The sequence below is a fragment of the Microtus pennsylvanicus genome, chromosome 1, assembly GCF_037038515.1.
Source record: "Microtus pennsylvanicus isolate mMicPen1 chromosome 1, mMicPen1.hap1, whole genome shotgun sequence".
NCBI lineage: Eukaryota > Metazoa > Chordata > Mammalia > Rodentia > Cricetidae > Microtus > Microtus pennsylvanicus.
In genome coordinates, this window is record NC_134579.1 from 77369664 (window position 1) to 77390114 (window position 20451).

A 20451-nucleotide genomic window follows, 5' to 3' on the forward strand; every position below is an offset into this window, starting at 1 on the left:
TTCTAAAGCAGCTACTTTATTCATTAACCAATGAAAGCAACACATGAACAGAAGAACCTCCTACACCATTTCTCCTTTTCTGTTTAAACAAAAAGGCTTTAACTTTAACATAGTAAAATTACTTGTAACAAAATAGGTATCAAGTAAGAATCAGTTATAATACTTATATTTACTTTATCTTTTATCGTAACTAAGGAGAACTATAACTATAAATTCTTTAACTCCATCAAAGACTCCAGAAGGCTATAATATTACCTAAGTAAACAGAAAGTGCATTGTAAGTAACTTCCAAAACTCTAGAAATGACAGAGACATCTTGCTGCCTGGACAGTTACCCAAAGTTCTTCTATACCATTGGGGCATCCATCTTTGGCCTTCAGGCCCATAGTATCCAGCAGACTTTTCCATGAAGTAAGAAATTTCAAAGACAGTTCCGCCTATATTGGCAGTTTTCAGTTACTTTCTTCTGTGCCCTGCAGAATGTCTCACAGACTCTTTCATGAAGGAGGAACCCCGAAAGACCGTCTCACCTTTAGGCAAGTTCAGCAGCCCTCTCTGCGGGTTCTTCATGTCCAGTTTATGCAACAGTCCAGGCAAGTGCAGTTTCTTGCCCAAATGGCTAACCAACTCCATAAGGAGCCTCTTTGATGCCCATCTTCCTCTTGAAGTAGACTGGTGCTGCCAAGAGCAGATGTGTCTCATGGTCATGAAAAGTCCTAAATTTTTAAAAAACATTTAAATACCATATTCTGTAGTCTTTGAAAGATATGAAGAATGCCTATCCATCTGAAACATATCTATGCACATCTAGAAAATCTAACTAACATGACTACAAACCTGACTATTACAGAGGATTATCTATTAACCTATATTTTTAATTATACATTTTAAATGAACTACACAATCACAACACCTCAATCAAGAGCAGAAATATACATAAGATTGACCTTAAATTTATATCAATAACCAAGATCCATACCAATGTAAATTATTTATATCTATATGATATCCCCCTTTAAATGTAAAAAAACATTTATAAACAATATTTGGGAATATGGGCGCAGTTTTTTTCTCTCCAAACTGCTTTGTGCTGTATGGAGGCACTATTAATCAGGTCTTTCATGGTGTATCCTGTGTGCTAGGTTCATCTCAGACAGCAGTGGGGTGAAGTAATTTTTCGAGAGTATTTATGGCAACCTTTCAGGAGGCCTTGATCCATGACACCATAGTGGTGTAGAAGCAATCCACAGGTTCTCATCTTCTGTGAAAACAAAAGAACCTCTTTTCCAAAGTACCATAACCTTAGACCCAAATTCTGAAGTCAAGATACCTTTATAGTATACTTGCTGGTTTAGCTTAGCAGCCCATACAATAAAATATCTCTCTGTACTTAGCCCCTTCACAGTCAAAAATGCAAAGAAAACACAGTAATATACATAATCTAGACTCTGAATTTTCCATTTTTACGTGGCTTATTTTTCTTTACTTTTTTAATCTATGACTATCTGTACTCTGTCTCTTTATAAAGACTTTACCCCCTAACCCCCCTCCCCCCTTTTTTTTTTGGTTTTTCGAGACAGGGTTTCTCTGTAGCTTTGGTGCCTGTCCTGGAACTAGCTCTTGCAGACCAGGCTGGCCTCGAACTCCCAGAGATCCACCTGCCTCTGCCTCCTGAGTGCTGGGATTAAAGGCGTGCGCCACCACTGCCCGGCTAGAATTTACCCCCTATTTTTAAGCACTAACTTTATTTTATGACTTTCTATATTCTTTTTTCTTCTCTCTTCCAAGCCTACATATATTTATTCAACACTGTGACCCATTTAGAGGTTTTTTTATGTCTGAATCTGTCCTATTGTGTATCTGTAATTCTTTACTGTCCAGGAGCACTTCTTAAAATGCTAAGCGCTCCTTAAAAACTTAAGTTGCGCCATTAGTAGGGGTATTATGGTACCTGTTTGCCTGCCCAGTCTAAAACTTAAGCTGTGCCGTTATTATGGTAAACATGGTAGTTCCTATTAGCTCTGCTCAGTCCAGCATGGCAGAGCTCCTTGCTTCTCTGAGCCAAGCACACTGACCAACTTCTAGGCACACAGCTGGTCCAAGTTGCCATCAAGCAAGCCGCATGCAGCACGATGTTCACAACCCCCATCCAAGTGCTCTGTGTCCCACAAGAGACAGAGGTCATACTAGCAGCATAGCCCAGAAAGCTGGCATTTCAAAACCGCCACTTTTTTCCTGCTGCGACTGCTGAGTCGGGAAATTCTCTCTGAGACACGCCGCCAGCAAACAGCAAAAAGCTGTGTTAAACGCTCTATTTGTGTCTAGAATTGCTTTTCAAGCCCTCTTAGGTTTTACGTGGAGTTAGTTGGCCACGTTGTGCCACCAATTGTTGAAGGGGAGGGAGGCCTTTTGTTTGTTCCAGCCACCCTACTAGCTTAGCCCCCAAAATAACCACACACAAATTGCATTCATTAAAACACTGCTTGGACCATTAGCTCTAGTTTCTTGTTGGCTAATTCTTTTTTTTTTTTTTAGGGTATGCTGCTTTATTCTTTTTTTTTAAATTAATTTATTTATTAAGGATTTCTGCCTCCTCCCCGCAACCGCCTTCCATTTCCCTCCCCCTCCCCCGATCAAGTCACCCTCCCTCATCTGCTCGAAGAGCAATCAGGGTTCCCTGACCTGTGGGAAGCCCAAGGACCGCCCACCTCTATCCAGGTCTCCTAAGGTGAGCATCCAAACTGCCTAGGCTCCCCCAAAGCCAGTACGTGCAGTAGGATCAAAAACCCACTGCGATTGTTCTTGAGTTCTTACATCTTAACTTAATCCATTTTTATTAATCTGTGTATTGCCATGTGACTGTGGTTTACCAACAAGATTCTAACCGGTGTCCGTCTCAGGCAGAAGATCCATGGCATCTCTCACTCTGCCCTTCTTTCCAGCATTCAGTTCTGTCTTCTCTGCCTACCTAAGTTCTGCCCTATCAGGCCCAAAGCAGTTTCTTTATTCATTAACCAAAGAAAGCAACACATGAATAGAAGAACCTCCTACACCAACAGTGAGATGAGAGTCAAGACAAGAGTCACTTAGAAGCTGGAGGGCTAGTTAGCCTGGAGTACTCTCTGAACTCAGAACATGAGATCGTGACTGAATTAAGATGGAAATTAAGAGCCTGTCCTGACAGGCTACCCTTTGACTTCACATGGATGCTGTGGCAATGTATTCTCAATCCTTGCAAAATAAGTAAGTTAAAATAAAAGGTGAAGAATAATTTTTTAAAAATATTTCAGCCGGGCGGTGGTGGCGCACGCCTTTAATCCCAGCACTCGGGAGGCAGAGGCAGGCGGATCTCTGTGAGTTCGAGGCCAGCCTGGTCTACAAGAGCTAGTTCCAGGACAGGAACCAAAAGCTACAGAGAAACCCTGTCTCGAAAAATCAAAAAAAAAAAAAAATATTTCATCAGGCCGGGCGATGGTGGTGCACGCCTTTAATCCCAGCACTCGGGAGGCAGAGGCAGGTGGATCTCTGTGAGTTCGAGACCAGCCTGGTCTACAAGAGCTAGTTCCAGGACAGGCTCCAAAACCAGAGAAACCCTGTCTCAAAAAAAAAATTTTTTTCATCATATGTACGGGTGTTTTGTCTGCATGCATGTCTGTGTACCATGTGTGTGCTGTGCTGCAGAGGCCAGAAGATGTCAGATCTCCTGAGACTAGATTACAGATTGTTCTGAGACACCACATGAATGCTGAGAATCAAACCTGGGTCCTCTGGGAGAGCAACCAGTGCCCTTAACTGCTGAACCATTGTAGTGATCTTAATAAGAATGGCCCATATATTTGAATACTAGGTCTCTTAGTGGAACTCTTTGGGAAGGAGTAGGAGGTGTGGCCTTGCTGGGAGAGATTTGTCACTGGAGGGCTTTGATGTTTCTTAAGGCCCATGCCATTCCAGTTATATCCCTTTCTCTCCCTTCCTCCTTCTCCCTCTGGCTTGTGCCTGTGGATCAGGATATGAGCTGCTGCTATGCTCCACTATGATGATCATGGACTCTAAACCTGTGATCCTCACATGAAAGCACACATGCACTTGTACCATCCACAAATACCCAAGCAAAGGGTTTACATGCTTGCCAAACTTTTAAAGGGTCCCCAAATTCCATCTACAACAAGAATGATTACCTAATCATTAAAATGAACACTGTACTGCAAAATTTACAACCATCAGCTCACAGGCTCTACTACCAGTGTTTACATACTCAACATGTATTTGCCATGGAGAATGAGCTTCTAGAGTCCCAGCTGGGAATGTAGTCCAGATACATGGCAGCACAAAACTCTGGGTTCTGTCCCCAACACCAGTTAAGGAAAACAAACGTTTTTAAAGCATAATACCTGCTCTTCAGTAACAGCCTACATAAAACTAGTATAGAAGTCTCTCTTCACCCAGGAAATATTCTGAAAACATGCAAACGTGCCAGATTTGGTGGGGGAAACTACTTACCACTACTTTCCCCCAGATGTACTCAATCTATACCAGATTGAAAAGAACATGTTTTAATCAGAGCCTGCACCTCCTTAGGAGATGGCTTCAGCAGTAAGACCATTACCACTCCCATTCTAGCACTGTACTGAGGGTCATAGGATTTACTGGTTTAATCATTCGTGTATTATTCTAATGTATTTTATCTTCACTTAGCTACTGCCCATTTTCTTTTCTCTGATTAGTGACCTAAGTAATATAGCTACTCTGACATGTTTTATGTTTACTTAGTGTTTTTGTGTGTGCGTGCATATTCCTCGAAGTGCACATGGAGGTCAAAGAACAACTTGTAGGACTCAGTTCTCTCCTTTCTACCAGCTTTTTGTTTTGTTTTTGAGATAGTCTCCCTATGCAGTCCTGACTGTCCTGAACTCACTATGTAGACTAGGCTGACTTCAAACTCACAGAGATCCTCCAGCCTTTGCCTCCCCAAGTGATAGGATTAAAGGTGTGCCACCATGCCCAGAGAGTTTATGGCTTTCTTAAAGTCCTGCATACCTCACTGTGAGAATTCCTTTACTTAAGGTTAGCATGGGTATTTTGGCATGCTTCTTGATTACCTTTCTGGCAGTATGATACTTTATTCTGTAAGGCTATTCAAGGAAGCCCTTCTAGATATTAGTCCTTTTTTTCTAATTTTCCCCAGGTACTCTGCAAGAGCAACAAGTACTCTAACTGTTGAGCCATCTCTCCAGCTCCAAGCTTCCTCAATGTTATGAACCCCCTTGAGCATAGTTTTGGTTTCTTTTCTCTTTTTCTTGGTACTGGGAACTGAACCTGTGATCTTGAGCACAGCATATATATATATACACACACACTCCCATTAGGCCTATTTTCTCAACATCAGACTTTCTGCAAATGCCCTAAATTAAAAAACTGATTTTTTTTTCCCCCCTGAGACAGGGTTTCTGTGTAGCCTGGTTGTCCTGGAACTAGCTCTATAGACCAGGCTGGCCTCCAACTCAGTGATCTGCCTGCCTCTACCTCCTGAGTGCTGGAATTAAAGGCATACGCCACCACTGCTCCTTGTTTCTTATCAATCAAAAGCAAATAGCTTAATATTTGGATTCATGTGCACATATACATATGTACATAATTAAACATAAGAAATAAACCTTTAAAATAAACAAAAAGCTTGTTAAACTGTTTACCATGAATAAACATTAACTCTTTGTTATACTGCACCCACTGTCCATTTCTAGAACTGGAAGTTCACCAATTTTTGCTAGGCTAGCAAGACAGCAAGCTTTCTAGGACCTGCCTGTCCTCTGCCACCCAAATGCTGGGGGTACAGGCACATAACAGCTATGGGGTTTTTTTTTTTTTTTTTTTTTTTTTGACAAGGTCTCACTATTTTGTTATGTAGTTCTGGCTATCCTGTAACTCGCTACGTGGACCAGGCTGGAACTCAGAGATCTGCCTGCTTTTGATTCCCAAGTACTGGGATTAACGGTGTGCATCGCCATGACTGGCCACGCCCAGATTTTTATATGAGGGGTTTGAATTCAAGTCCTCATGCTTTCAGAGCAAGTGCTCTATCTAGTGAACTTAGGAGTTTGTACTAACTCCTGTCTGTTTGTGATAAAACACCATGACCAAGAACAATTTACAGGCGATGGAACAATGGCTCAGGTCAAGAAAAGCTCATCTTTCAGAGAGCTTGACTTCAGTTCCCAGCACTCAGACGGCAGCTCGCAACTGGCTTTAAGTCCAGTTCCAAGGGATCCAAACCCTCTGCTGGCCGAGTACCAGACATACATATAATGCAGGCAAAACTTACACATAAAATAAATCTTAACAAAATCAAATAAAAAGAACAACTTATTGGTTATTTGAGTTATTTCAGAAGATTAGAGACCGGCAGGAGAGGCAGAGTATCAGGTGGCCAGAGTAAGAGTGAGAAATACAACTCAACTGCACACAGGAAGCAGAGACTGGAAGCAGGAAGCAGGGCAGGACTACAAACCATCAAAGCCCAACCCTATGGCCTACTTCCTTTATTAAGCCAGTACCTTCCTAGGTAACTGTTAGTTACTTTTCTGTTGTATAATATTACACCAGGACCAAGAGCAACCTCCCTAAGAAGCACTACCAAGTGGAGACTGAGTATTCAAATGCACGAGCCCGTGGGGTACATTTCTCACTTAAACCACAATAGTAGCCATCTTTTCCCTTTTCATTTTTTTTAAATATTTATTTATTAATTTATTATGTATACAATATTCTGTCTGTGTGTATGTCTGCAGGCCAGAAGAGGGCACCAGACCTCATTCCAGATGGTTGTGAGCCACCATGTGGTTGCTGGGAATTGAACTCAGGACCTTTGGAAGAGCAGGCAATGCTCTTAACCACTGAGCCATCTCTCCAGCTTTTTTTTTTATCCCCACAAACATATTTTTTATTTTTTGCTTCATTATGTTTAATAATCCAGAATGACTCCTTCACAGTTTGATCGAATCATAATCAGGCAGGGAAGAGAATGTAATTCTTTTTTTTTTAAATTTATTTATTTATTAAGGATTTCTGCCTCCTCCCCTCAACCGCCTCCCATTTCCCTCCCCCTCCCCCGATCAAGTCACCCTCCCTCATCTGCTCGAAGAGCAATCAGGGTTCCCTGACCTGTGGGAAGCCCAAGGACCGCCCACCTCTATCCAGGTCTCCTAAGGTGAGCATCCAAACTGCCTAGGCTCCCCCAAAGCCAGTACGTGCAGTAGGATCAAAAACCCACTACGATTGTTCCTGAGTTCTCAGTATTCCTCATTGTCCTCTATGTTCAGCTAGTCCGGATTTATCCCATGCTTTTTCAGACCCAGGCCAGCTGGCCTTGGTGAGTTCCCGATAGAACATCCCCATTGTCTCAGTGTGTGGGTGCACCCCTTGCGGTCCTGAGATCCTTGCTCGTGCTCCGTCTCCTTCTGCTCCTGATTTGGACCTTGAGATTTCTGTGTCGTGCTCCTCTGTCTCTGTCTCCTTTCATCACCTGATGAAGGTTAATATTCATGAGGATGCCTATGTGTTTGTCTTTGGGTTCACCTTCTTACTTAGCTTCTCTAGGAACATGCATTATAAACTCATTGTCCTTTATTTATGGCTAGAAACCAAATATGAGTGAGTACATCCCATGTTCCTCTTTTTGGGTCTGGCTTACCTCACTCAGGATAGTGTTTTCTATTTCCATCCATTTGTATGCAAAATTCAAGAAGTCCTTGTTTTTTACTGCTGAGTAATACTCTAATATGTATATATTCCATACTTTCTTCATCCATTCTTCCGTTGAAGGGCATCTAGGTTGTTTTCAGGTTCTGGCTATTACAAACAATGCTGCCATGAACATAGTTGAACATATACTTTTGTTGTATGATAGGGCCTCTCTTGGGTATATTCCCAAGAGTGGTATTGCTGGATCCAGGGGTAGGTTGATTCCGAATTTCCTGAGAAACCGAAATACTGCTTTCCAGAGTGGTTGCACAAGTTTGCATTCCCACCAGCAATGGGTGAGTGTCCCCCTTTCTCCACAACCTCTCCAGCAAAGGCTATCATTGGTGTTTTTTATTTTAGCCATTCTGACAGGTGTAAGATGGTATCTTAAAGTTGTCTTGATTTGCATTTCCCTGATCGCTAGGGAAGTTGAGCATGACCTTAAGTGTCTTTTGGCCATTTGAAGTTCTGCAGTCCAGGCTGGCCTCAAATTAGTGGAGAATTCTCCTGGCTCAGCCTTCACAGAACTGGGATTCGGGCATGTGTCTATTCTGCCTGCTCTAGGTCTTTGTAGTATTCATCTTCCAATTCTAAGCTGAGGACTAAACCCTGGATCTCACTCATGCGAGGCAACAAGTACTCTACCACTGAAACCCATGTCCATTTATCATTTTTTTTTTTTTTGGTATTTTCGAGACAGGGTTTCTCTGTAGCTTTTGGTTCCTGTCCTGGAAAAGCTATTTATCATTTTTTTTTTAATTAACTATTTTTGCTGCTGAGCCAAAAACTGAACTCAGGGCTTCTCTTATCTAAGCACATGTGCAGACAGACATACACCCGGTCTCTACTCTGTGACATTAAGTCCTCTTCCCTTCTCTGTATTGGTATTTTATTCAGGCCAATAGTAATAGCACTCTACCTCCGTGAATAATTCCTCTTGCTATGCACATCCCTGCTCTGCCTGGTTATCTGAACAATCCTATCTAAGTTTAAGGTTCTTAAATTATTCAGTCCCTACCTTCTTCGCAATAAAGTCATCAGACCAACAACACTTCACTCTTTGCAAGTTCAACAAACACAAGCTCCCTTCAGTCAGGTGAGATGGCTAAGTAGGTAAAGTTCTTGTGCCTAAACCTGACCACTGGAATCTGATCCCACAGCAAAAAGAAGCAATTCCTTAAAATTGTCCTTTGACCTCCACACATACCATGACACAGACACACACACTAATAGATTCTTGGAGGCTAGAGAAATCAGTCAGCTTAAAAGCACTTGCTGCTCTTGCAAAGGGTCCAGGTTTGATAGCCAGCACCCATCCCAGATCTAATCTGTACTCCAATTCCCATAAACCTTAGGGTTTCTGTTGATGTGATAAAACACCATGACCAAAAGCAACTTGGGGAGGAAAAGGGTTTATTTCAGTTTGCAGTCCCACAACACATGCCCACATAAATATGGGCACGAATAAAAACAATAAAAGATTCATTTATTTATGTGCATGTGTGTTTTCCCTGCATACATATTCATGTACCAAGTGTATGCAGTGTCTGCAGAGGCCAGAGGAGAGCATCAGATCCCCTGGAACTGGAGTTAAAGATGGTTCTGAGCTAAGAGCACTGGCTAGTCTTCAGAGATTTCCAGAACCCACATGGTGGCTCCTAACTGTAATTCCAGTTCCAAGGATCTAACCCTCTTCTGGCTGCCACAGACACTGAATGAACATGATGCACTGGCAATACATGCAGACAAGATACTCATACATATAAAATAATTTTTAAACTAATAAATATATAATTTTTGAAGGGAGTTTTGGCTGGCATGGCAGGACATGCCATTAACCCCTGCACTTTGGAGAAAGAGGCAGACAGACCCAGTGAGTTTGAGTCTAGGCAGGGATACATAGAGAGACCCTGCCTCAAGAAGATATAAAAATAGTAAGTTTTTTTAAATGAGTCTGAACATATACTAGGCATAGGTGGACAATGCTGCCCCAAGAAAACATAAACTATTAAATGAAAATCTCAGTGCCAGGGGTGGACTCCTTGTGAGCTACTGGTCTAGGCCTATGAGGCACCCCTACAAACACAGGCTATTGCCGGTGTTCACTATTACTTTCCACAGCTAGATGGTAATTTTATTGCTAAAGGCACATTGTCAATGTAGTAAACAGAAAAATCAAGCTGAAACGGATCTGAAAATTTCCCTCCTGGTTGTTACAGTAGTGAACTCTGTAAACTTCAACACCAACATTCTAGGCAGAATTTGCCCACTGGTTAAATAGTGGTATGAAGATTAATACAGACTCAGAACTGGTCAAAGTACAGAGAATAAGTGACTACTGAGCACTCAGTAGGACATTAAATCAACCCCCTCCCAAATAAGGCTCAGGGAACACCATGGAAGAGGGGTCAGAGAAGAACACAGGAGTTGGACAATGGAGAAGGATGCTGTGAAATGCTGTCTTCTGGGCATGACATCATCAATGAACTCCCAGCAGCTGTGATCACCTGCACATAATCAAGTCAACAAAAATACAGCACTACTGGACTCAGTGTGTTATAAAAATTAAAAACAAAGAAAGAATATGAAAAGGGAAGGGGGAAGTGTTGGGAGACACTCAGGGGAATGGGGGAAAGTTAGAGGTGAACATGATCAAGACACATTGTTTACATGTATAAAATTGTTGAAAAATAGATTGTACTTTTTAAAGCAAGGTAAGGTGGTTATTCTTGACTACATCTGGAATTTACAATCCAAGCAGCTGGATATACCAGTAAAAAATTTTTTTCAAATGATTTATAAAATCATTTGAAGTGGGAAGATCCAGTTTACTACTTTAATCTGGACCTTTTGAGGTGGGAAGATCCACCTTTATCTGGGCCACACCTTCTGGTGGCAGCCTATATGAGGACATGGAAGAAGAAAGCTTGCTATCTTAGCCTGCTGTTCTCACTCTTGCTGGCAAGGCCTTCCTTAACTGGCATTAGAGTCTAACCCTTTGGTATTCTGGCGTTTACTGAAGACCAGCTGAGACTTCAGCTTTGTGGACTGAACTACTGGATTACTGGACCTTCCATTCACAGCCAGTCATTGTTGGACTAGTTGGACAATAGTATATATATTCATTATCAGTTCTGTTCCTTTAGAGACTCCTAACTAAAACAGACTTTGGTACCAAGAGTGGTTCTAGTACAAAAGTATGAGGGTGGATTTTTTTAAGTATCTGGAATAGGTTTTCCTATTTGCTAACACCAACAGTTACTGAAGCCTCTCCTAGAAGCCTGGAGTATTGAAAGCCATGGTGTGAATTATATTACAAACTGAAGGAGACAAATGCATCTGATTATCCTGATTCACCAACTGTGAGAGGCAATGAACTGTATATAAAACTTGCGACAGTTTGTGGAAAAGTAAGGAAAATGATGACACTAATGGTTGTTCCTAGAATCTCTGCATAAATTAGCAAAGGAAAAGAATGAGCTTTGAGGTAAAAGTGAAGGACAATAAAGAATGCAGTGATAAAATTGATCAGATCCAGATGTGCACTTAAGTCGAAAGCAGTGGTTCTCAACCTGTGGGCCATGACCTCAGGTATGAAATGACCCTGTTGCACAAGGGTTGCATATCGGATATCCTGCATATCTGATAAATTTACATTACAATTAATAACAGTAGCAAAATTACAAAGTAGCAACAAAAACAATTTTATTTTTTGGAGGTCACCACAATGTATTAAAAGGGTCACAGAATTAGAATGTTGAGAACTACTGATCTAAAGGTTTTGAAGTGAGCCCTAGAAGAGAATCTTCTCTCCAGCAGCCACAAAGCTCAAGTTGCTCTGTGGAAATTCAAACTGAAGCCCTTATTATAAGGTTGGCATAATAACAACTAAATTAAAGTACCAACCTCAGAAAGTGCTAGCAGTTAAAGTAAGGGCATTAATTGGTTAAAAAAAAAAAAAAACAGGATCCTTTATCTTGGGATGGAGATGTGTGGAAAGACCCTATTGAAACTGAGAATTTGAACCCTCAGATTCTCAAGGGTTTATCTCACCAAGGAAGCAGTCTCCTCACCCTCAGCAGATATACTCCCACCCCCACCCCCTGAAATACTGCCTTTTCCAGTATTTGACTAAGGAAATTAATCCTTCACTGTCTGCTAAACAGCAGTGATTTTCTCTGAAGGAAATGCCAGGCAAGATAATACTGATGTCCCTTAGGGCTCACCCTTTTCCTTGTGCCAGTCCTTAGGGTCATACATGCTGCTGCTCAGTAAGATGAATTAAACGCAATAGATTTAATAGGGTCTGGAAGTAGCAGGGGCCAGGTGGCAGCACTGAATCACTAAAGGCAAGGTGATCATAGTCCCTGTGATAGACAGCATAGACAAAGCAATGTCCGTAATGGCCTAACCCATAATGAACAGCACAGGCAAAGTCATTCTTATGATGGCGTTGGCTCCTATGGACCTTTGGTACTGGCTAATAAAACATGGTGTTTCCAGGCATGAAATAGATAAGAAACTCTGAACCATCAAGCTGAGGCAGTGAAGGAAACCATCAAAAACAGATGTAATTTAATAAGGGGTCATGTTCCAGCCCTAGCAAGCAGCAGAGCTTGGCAAATCCAGCCACATGGTTCTGGCTGTAGAGTCAAGGCTAGAAGAAAGGGGTTATGGAGTCTACCTCTGTGACAACAGAAAGCCTCTGAAGCCAGGCATGTGTCAGGGATGTTCCTGCATGGAGGCCTAGAGAGGTCATTTCACAAAGCTGTGAAGGTGATGCCTGGATTGTCTTGCAGATCCCAACATGTTGGAGATGCCAGAGCTGTGGGATACCTGTCAAGGAAAGCTGCTAACAGGAAGTGGAACCAGCCTAACAGAAGTGTTGCAGTTAACAAAGATGAAAGGAGGTGGAGATCTGAAGAGTATTTTGACATCAGACATGGAGAGGCAGAGCTTGTCCAACTGCTTTTTAGTCTTGCTTTGGTGCAGTATTTACTCACTATCCTCTTTCCTCCATTTTGGAACAATAATGTATATCCTGTGCTATTGTATGTTGGAAGTATATAATCTGCTTTTTGATTTTTGATTTTACAGGGGATTACAGTTAAGAGACTGCATGAGTCTCAGAAGAGACTTAGGACTTTTATAGACTATGGGTACTTTTAAAGTAGGACTTAATGTATTTCTGAATTATGATATGGCTACAAGCCTATGGGGGACAGGGAGTAGAATGTAGTAGTTTGAAAGAAAATGGTTCCCCAAAGGCTCACAGGGAGTGGCACAATTAGGGGTATGATCTTGCTGGAGTAGGTGTGACTTTGTTGGAAGAAGTGTGTCACTGGGGATGAGCTTTGAGGTCTCAGAAGCTCAAACTAGGCCAAACTGCACTCAGTCTCCTCCTCTGCCTGCTGATCCATATTTAGTATTGCGGTTTCTTCTCCAGCACCATGTCACCCCCCATGTTGCCATGATTCCCATCAAGATGATAATGAACTAAACTTCTGAACCTGTGAGGCAACACCAATTAAATGTTTTCCTTTATAAGAGTTGCCATGGTCATGGTGTCTTTTCACAGCAACAGAAATCCTTAGACAGAAGTTTACTGCATGTTTGCTTGATCTGTATAAGCAGAAAAAAATCCTTCGACAAATGAATGTTAGATTGGATCATGGAAAAAGGGATCTTAATCACAGTTCATGAACCAATTTCCAGACTGGAGCCAGAACAAATGAATAAAGGGACAACCAGGTTCCCCTGAGGAAGGAATTGGATAAAATATCTAAGAGTTTTACTGTTAGTCTTTCTCCACCTTCCCTAAAAGGACCTACACTGGGGGAAAGAAAACAATCAGACTGACCCGGGGTCTACTGTATACTAGTTCTGCATTGACGCTGATTTTGGGAGACCCCAAGAAACATTGTGGCCCTCCATTTAATGTAGGAGCGTATGGAGGTCAGGAGATTATGTATGGAGTTTTGGCTGAAGTCTGGCTCACAGAACTCATCTTGTGGTTACTAACCCAGTCCCAAAATATATAATTGGAATAGATATACTTAGAAGTCATTGGCAGAATTCTCACACTGGCTCCCTGACCTGTGGAATGAGGGCTATTATGGTTGGAAAGGCTACATGGAAACATCTAGAGTCGCCTCTGCAAGGGAAAACAGTAAATCAAAAACAGTATCACATCCCTGGAGGAATTACAGAAATTAGTGTCACTGTCAAGGACTTGAAAAGATGCAGGCATGGTGCAGGTCCCACCACATCTCCCTTTAACTCTCCCATCTGGCCAGTGCAGAAGACTGATGGATTGTGAAGATCCACTGTTGACTATACAAAATTATCAAGTAGCCGGGCGGTGGTGGCGCACGCCTTTAATCCCAGCACTTGGGTGGCAGAGGCAGGCAGATCTCTGTGAGTTCGAGGCCGGCCTGGTCGACAAGAGTTAGTTCCAGGACAAGCTCCAAAACTACAGAGAAACCCTGTCTCAAAAAACCAAAACCAAAAAACAAACAAACAAAAAGCAAAAAAAAAACCTATCAAGTAGTGACCCCAATTGCAACTGCTGTACCAGATGTGGTGTCCTTACTTGAGCGGATTAACACATCTCCTGGTACAGGATATGCAGCTATGTATGGATCTAAGGACCACACAATCTGCTTTCAGATGGCAAGGACAGCAATATACATTTACAGTATGTACATCTGCAGCCTTGTGTCATCATTTCATTTGAAGGGATCCCTTCAACAAAATATCGCATTGGTTTACTGCATTGACAACACTATGTTCACTGGACCAAGCAAGCAAGAGATTTAGAATTCTTGTTAACATATATGCACATCAGATGAGAAATAAATCCAACCAAAATTCAAGGGCCTTCTACCTCAGGGAAATTCTTAGGAGTCCAGTAGTGTGGGACCTACAGAGATATTCCTTCCAAGGTGAAGGACAAGTTCTTACACCTGGCCCCTCCCACAACTAAGGATGAAGCAGGACGTTTAGTGGGCCCATTTGGATTCTGGAGACAGAACATTCCTCACTTGGGTGTGGTATACCAGCCCATTCACCAAGTGACTCAGAAAGCTGCTAGATTTGTGTGGGGCCTGAACAGAGGCTTTTCAATGGGTCCAGACTGCTGTTCAGGCTGCTCCACCACTTGGACCACAGGACTCAAAAGACCCCTCTGGTATTTGAGGTGTCAGTGGCAGACAGGGATGCTGTTTGGAGCCTTTGGCAGGTCCCTGGAGGTGAGCCACAGAGGAGACCATTGGGATTTGGGAGCAGAGCTCTACCGTCATCTGCAGACAACTACTCTCTACCTTTGAGTGACAGCTCTTGGCTGCTATTGGGCCTTAGTAGAACCTGAACCCTTGATAATGGGTCACCAAGTTACCATGCAACCTGAGCTGCTCATTGTGATCTGGGTATCATCTGACCCATCAAGCCATAAAGAAGGACGTGCACAGCAGCACTCTATGGCAAGCAAACTGAAGTAATATAGATGTGATCAGGCCCAGGCAGGTCCTGAAGACACAAGGAAGTTGCATGAAGAAGTTGCCCAAATGCCTATGTTTTCTACTCCAGCTACAATGCTGTCTGCTTCCAGCATGCACCTGTAGCTTCATGGGCTGTGCTCTATGGTTAGTTGACAGAAAAAGAAGACTAGGGCCTGGTTCACTGATAGTTCTGCATGCTATGCAGGCACCAACCAGAAGTGGACAGCTGCAGCATTATAACCCCTTTCTGGGACAACCTGAAGGCCACACATCTTCACTGTGGGCAGAACTTCAGGCAGTACACATGGTCATACATTTTTGTTGGAAGGAGAAATGACCAGATGTGTGATTGTTCACAGGCTGTAGGCAATGGATTGCCTGGATGGTCAGGGACTTGGAAAGAGCATGACTGGAAAATCGGTAAGAAAGATTTTTGGAGAAGTATGTAAATAGATCTCTCTAAATGGGTGAAGGATGTGAAGATACTTGTGTCCCATGTAAACACTTATCAAAGGTGACTTCTACAGTGGAGGAGTTCAATAATCAAGTAGGTAAGATGACCCACTCTATGGACTGTCAGTCTTTTTCCTCAGTTATCCCTGACACTGTCCAATGGGCCCGCAAAAAAGTGGCCATGGTGGCAGAGATGGGGTTATACATGGGTTCAACAACATGGACTCCCAGTCACCAAGGCTAACCTGGCTACAGTTCCTGTTGAGTGCCAGATCTGTCAACAACAGAGACCAACATTGAGCCCTTGATATGGCACCATACCCCAGGATGACTAGCTAGCAACCTGGTAGCACGATGTCTACACTGGTCACTTCCTCTGTGGAAAGGATAAAGCATTGTAATAGGTTAGAAAAGATATTCTAGTTATGGAGTTCCCTTTCTTGCAAACAATGCTTTGACCAAAACCCCCATCCATGGATTGATGGAATGCCTGATGCACCGACATGGTATTCCACACAGTATTGCTTCTGACCAAAGAACTCATTTCACAGCCAAAGATAAGCAACAGTGGGCTTATGATCATGGAATCCACTAGTCTCATATTTCCCACCATCCTGAAGCCCCTGACCTGACAGAAAGATAGAACAGTCTTTTGAAAACATAGCTATGGCACCAATTAGGTGGCAGCAGCCTGGAGAGCTGGGGCAGATTCTCAAGGCAGCATATGCTTTGAATCAGCATCCAACATATAGTACGGTTTCTCTCATAGCCAAGATCCATAGTCCAGGAATCAAGGGGAGGAAGAGAAAATGGTTCCACTATCACCCCTAATGACCCGCCAGGAACATTTCTGCTTCCTGTTCCTGCAACCTTAAGTTCTGCTGGCCTAGAAGTTTTGGTTCCAGATGGGGAAGAGCTCCTGCCAGGAGATACAACAAACATTCCCATTCGATTGGAAGCACAGACTTCCCCTGGCCACTGTGGGCTTCTGATACCCTTGAGCCAACAGGCTAAGAAAGACATAACAATGTTAAGAGGGGCAACTGACCCAGATTACCAAGGGGAAATTGGATTTCTTCTCCCCAGTGGAGGAAGACAGATTATGTCTGAAGTGTAGAAGATCCTCTAGGGTGTTTCTTAGTCCTACCGTGTCCTGTGATTCACGCCAATAAGAAACTACAACAACCTGATCCAGGCAGGATGACAAAGGACACGGACCCTTCAGGAATGAAGGTATGGGTTACTCTTCCAGGAAAAGCCAATACCTGTCAGATGCTTGCTGAGGGTGGAGGAAACACGGAATGGAGAAAGGTAGTTAGAAATACCAGCTAAGGCCACCTGACCAGTTGTAGTGACAAAGATTAAAATCAACACATGTGTTTCTACCATATTTTGTTAAGTATGTGTTGGTACAGATATTTGTGGTTTTCCCTCTATTTCTTTATCATGTAATATAACAACAAGAGACTATCAGTAATTATCATATTTAAGTTTTGAGACACTAAAAGAATATCTCTCAAGGGACATTGCCCTCTATTCTAAAATTTATAATGCTTTTGTAGTTGTACAAAGGATAGTTATGTTAGAAATAATTATGACTTAGTTATTATTTTCATTTGGAAATTGAGCATGACAGAAAAGATGCCAAAGTGTGTCAAGTAGAGCTAAGAAAAATTTCAGAAAATTTCATTGGTAATACAGAAATATATTGGTACTGAGAAGACATATGAAGTAGAATTAGGTTTAAGGATAACAGGAAGCCATTGCAGTATATACTTTTCCTCCTTGAGAGAAATCTAATAATTAACTTAGACTTTCTCCAACACCTGTTACATTGTTGCAAGCATATTTTAATAAAGGTTTAAAGTCAATAATATAATTCACTTTCACAAATTAGGTAATTTACTTAAATATATTACCAAACATTATACTTCCTAAGTTTATCCAAGCTCCTAGACTGAAATTATTAAAGGTGACAGCACCTGCCAGCATCCACCAGAACCTCCACGTGGCACAGAGTTCTTAGTATCCTCATCTCTACAGTACAGACTACTATTTACAGACACTTTCTGGGTTTTACATTTTTTAAACTATTGATGTGTGCGAATACTCACTTGCCATGGTGCACATATATTGCGGCTAAAGGACAACTCTGAGGAGTCGGTTCTCTCTCTTCCACATTTATGTGGGTTTGGGGGATCCAACTCAGGCCATCTAGCTTCTTCAGCTGCAAACACTTTCACTCACCAAGCCATCAAGCCTAGCCCCTTCTCCACATTTTTGTTTACTCCAATGACTTTGGCAGTTAATTTTACACTACTTCTTCTATCCTTTGGCTTTTAGTAGGTGTCCTTAATGAAGTACAGTACCTTTTCAATTTCAAAGTTAGGAGCAAATTACCCCCTTAGCAATTCTATGAAGTCACTTCACCCTGAAAAGTCTAAATCAATCCTCAATCCCTTTTAGAAAATAGCTTAGAAATAAACCAGGCAGTAAAATATCTTTGAAAGCCTCTACTTTTTCAACTCACATTTGGTATCATTTGATATAATTTAATATGATATTCATTAGGGGAAATTAAAGCAAATTATAAAGCAATGTATTTTACTTGAAACACTTAAGTGATCAGCTTCTTTCTTTTCTTTTCCTTTAAGACATGGTTTAGCTATAGCCCAATTTGGCTTGGAACCCAAGGTCCTCTTTTCTTGGGGGTGGGGGGGTTAGGGGTGTGCACCTCGCTCATCCAACTGTACTGTTTCTTTAAAGAATATGTTAAACTACTAAATTTAATTATCAAAAAAAATCTAAAACTAAATTAATGTGGAATTAAAATAAATACACTTCCCACCCTGGGGAAGGGAGGTGATGATACAAATTTCCTCAAATATAATCTCACCCTCTTTCCTTTGTAATCCTAGTCTTTTTTTTTTTTTTTTTACTTCAAGGTCGTCATCAGATTTTCAGATTTCTACGTTTTCGGTTCACTTTAACGATTTTGCAAAGGCCATGGCCAGTTCTTAACCTGCAGTTAGCTGTTGAGATGCAGGGCTTCCAAAAACCTTAAATGGTGTACAAACTTTCCGTGAATTTTCGAGGGGAGAGAGTCATGGCTATCTTTGGATTTTGAAGGAAGTCTACAGACTTTTTAATGTCGTTAAAAAGAATTCTGCATTAGTATTACAGTCAGCCTAAGTGGCAAAATTGTGTATATGTATAGGTGGGTGCATTTGAACAATACAATCACAGCTAAATGTCTAAATAAAAAAGCATCCTTCCATCCAGTGACCCAGATCCTGACACTGGCCTTCCAATCCGAATGTCTTCTGGTTTAGAATGCGAAAAATAAGTTCAATTTCCCCCACCCTCAAAATTCAATTATTTGACCGACCCTCCGCATCGGGTCAGGTTCCGAACCAGAGAACGGCGTACCTGGGCGCTGGTTCGATTAAGGTGGTAGTATCCAGGTAGTGGATCTTGTAGAACTCCAGCAAGGCCGGCAAATGATCGAACTCCTGGTCCCCGATCTTAAAGCGGCGGTTGGGCAAGGAATTGATGATGTAGTGCGAGACACGCGAGTTCTCGGACACGGACAGTACATAGTCCCCGGGGCAGGTAGAGGAGTCCCGGACTAGGAACATGCCATGGCGCTGGCCCTGGAGACGGGTCTGTGCCTCCTGGCGAGACACTGGTCCCATGTACCAGGCAGAGCGGTCTGCAGAATCAAACCTGGCGGACGACATGGTGTTGGGGTCCGGGGATGGGCGGCGTCTGCTGCTCTCGCCTGCTCGCGAAGCCTTTACCCGCTGTCGGCTTTGGGGCCGAGGAAGGGCCTCTCGGAAGAGCAATCAGAGGGCTGGGTCAGGACCTCACCCTCGGCTCCGGGCCCCGCAGCATCCTCCGCCACCGCCCGCCTGCACCGGGCCGCCTCACGGAAAGAGCCGGCCAGGGAACACTGGGCAAAGCCCCGGGGTCGAGGTGGGTGAAGCGGAGCAGTAGCGGAGGCCGCCTCGGGCTTCTCGGCTGCCCGGCGTCCAGGGGTGGCTCCGGTGACTTCTGTCCTGGAAGCCGCCGGCTCCGCACCCTCAGGAGCCCGCAGCGACCCTCGCCGTCACCCGAAGCAGCCTACTCCAACGAGAGTCGCGCCTCCCGGGCCGTTTCACCCAGCCCGTTCCCAATAGCCACAGCAACAAAATGGCGGACGCGGGAGAAGCGGCCGGGCACCTCCCCCTTGGTCCAGCGCACTCCCTCTGCGCACGCGCGGAGCCGGGCGCTACCCCACCGCGGGGGGCCTCCCGTTGACGTCTCCCGGGGCAGCCAATCAAGAGTGCGTTCGCGAGGGTCCCTCCGTGAGCCGCTCGTGCTGGCTCCCGCGTTCGGGGAGGAGGCTGAGGAGGCAGTGGGTCAGGTCCTTCCTGGGCCGCAAAGCAGCAGCCGGGCGACTGCAGCCGCCGCTCTCGGGCCTCCTGCACTCGGCAAGAAAACAACTGGAGCCGAGAAGGAGCAGCGTTTTGGAAACCTGTTTCTGGGAACAAAGCCTAGCGCGCTGGCTGGATGTTTGGCCAGGGAGGCGTGGCCCTCAGGTGACTGCGAGCCAGAGGGCCCTGGTAAATCAGGTGGCTCAGGAAAGGCATGACCTAGGGTGCGGTGACCATCAAATAGGTTACTGAATAACGCCTGCCCTAGGAGATCCGACTTGACACACGAGGAATGACGGTGAAGATCAGCTTGAATACTGCTTTAGGAAGACTACAGTGTGGTGACA

The 20451-nt window shown here is 43.4% G+C and overlaps 1 protein-coding gene across 1 annotated transcript in view; it reads right to left on the bottom strand.

The window, feature by feature from the left end:
* Crkl (CRK like proto-oncogene, adaptor protein) overlaps positions 1-20163 on the bottom strand; it is a 43497-nt gene extending 23334 nt beyond the window's left edge. The window contains exon 1 of the mRNA XM_075970216.1: positions 19119-20163. Coding sequence (XP_075826331.1) covers positions 19119-19429 — 311 coding nt within the window. The 5' untranslated portion in view covers positions 19430-20163. The remainder of the gene's footprint in view (positions 1-19118) is intronic.
* Between the last annotated feature and the right edge of the window lie 288 nt (positions 20164-20451).